General features: G+C 70.8%; 1 protein-coding gene across 1 annotated transcript in view; it reads right to left on the bottom strand.

The window, feature by feature from the left end:
- FAM3B (family with sequence similarity 3, member B) overlaps window positions 1–1,401 on the bottom strand; it is a 27,380-nt gene that overhangs the window by 2,763 nt on the left and 23,216 nt on the right. Inside the window, exon 6 of the mRNA XM_012730982.1 lies at window positions 732–965. Within this exon, the coding sequence (XP_012586436.1) occupies window positions 732–965 (234 nt within the window). The remainder of the gene's footprint in view (window positions 1–731; window positions 966–1,401) is intronic.

Here is a 1,401-nt window from a genome sequence, read left to right as displayed (position 1 = left end):
GCAGCACTCAGGACAGCCCTGGGGGAGGGGCACGGTGCGGGGGAGGGGCAGGCCCTGCCCCAGAGGCTCCCAGCCCCTGGCCTCCCCGAACCCGCTTTGGGTTTTTACGGCAGCCTCACCGCGTAGGCCCCACCGGTCAGCTCACTGTCGCCGGCCACTGAGAGCAAGCCTGGCCGTTCTGTCCTGGAGATCTGGGGAGACGGGAAGTTGTGGCTCTGGTTGCAAGGTTGGTTCCCTGGGTGACCAGGTGCCAGTCTTTGGTGCCATCCCAAGGTCGCCTCATGCACATAACAAGAGACACCTCGGACTCGTGACCCTCGGACGCCCCAAGGCTGCTGGGGGCTGTGAGCCGGGGGCCGCGCGTGGAGACGGATGCTGGTGTCCCCCAACGCAGACCGGCGGCCCCCCTGGCTGTGCCCCCCACCAGGCTGTGCCCCCCCCGGGCTGGGCCCACAGCTGCGCCAGGCTCTCGAGGCGGGCAGGGCTTTCTGAGCGCCCGTGGGGGCGCCCTCCTCCCCGTGCCTGCGGTTGGGGCCTGCGTCCCCGCACCGGCCTTCTTCGGAGCAGTGTCCATGCATGTCCTTTGCCCACTCGAAAATGCCCTATGCGAGGTGGGCACAGCCCTGGCTGACCGTCTCAGCCACCGTAAGAGCAGAGTGGGGGCCTGTCCACCCGAGGCGGCTTCTGCATGCTGGACCCCGGCCCCCAGCCTCGGCAGCGAGGCCACGCACCTGCCCTGCGCCCCCTCCTGGAGGAAGGAGCCCAGGCGGGCAGGCGGGATGGCCGAGCCCTGGGTCCCGGGGTGCCGGGGCAGCGGCGCTGGGAACCTCACCTTCTCTCTCTGGAGGTCCGCGGGAAGCTCGAAGCCTTTTGCGGCGAGAAAGACCCAGCTGGACCTGAAGCGCATGTTCCTGATCTCCCGACTCCCCAGCGCCTCGATGGCCTTCTTGGCGCCCTCCGTCAGCCTGGCGGGGGAGGAGAGTGAGTGCCCAGGCCAGGGGGCCCGCGGTCCGTGCACAGTGCCGTGCTTGAGCCCTTGTGCCCCCATGAGGCCCTGAAACACTATCTGCAGACAGGCTCTGACTGCAGGAAGGGCGGGCGGCGCCGGCTGCGGCCCGCCTGGGCCACTCGGCGCGTCCTCCCACGGCCAGGTCCCGCTGGGGGCCACGCCGACGGGCCCCCCGGGAGGCGCAGGGCTCTGGCGTCTGCAGGAACGTGGTCTCGCCCGCCACGACTATCACACACAGAACTGTGTCGCCCGCAGACGTGAGCACAGGGCGGGCTGGAGCGCCCAGGGCGGGCGGACACGCGGCCAGCCGAGGAGAGCTGACGGCAGAGCTGATGACCTGTGAGGAACGGTGGGTGGAGGGCGGGTGGGGGACAGGCCGGCCGGCGGACGGG

The sequence above is a fragment of the Condylura cristata genome, unplaced genomic scaffold, assembly GCF_000260355.1.
Source record: "Condylura cristata isolate star-nosed mole 26May11 unplaced genomic scaffold, ConCri1.0 scaffold00003, whole genome shotgun sequence".
Classification (NCBI taxonomy): domain Eukaryota; kingdom Metazoa; phylum Chordata; class Mammalia; order Eulipotyphla; family Talpidae; genus Condylura; species Condylura cristata.
Note: the sequence above shows the minus strand (reverse complement) of the source record. Positions and strands in the feature narration are given on the sequence as shown.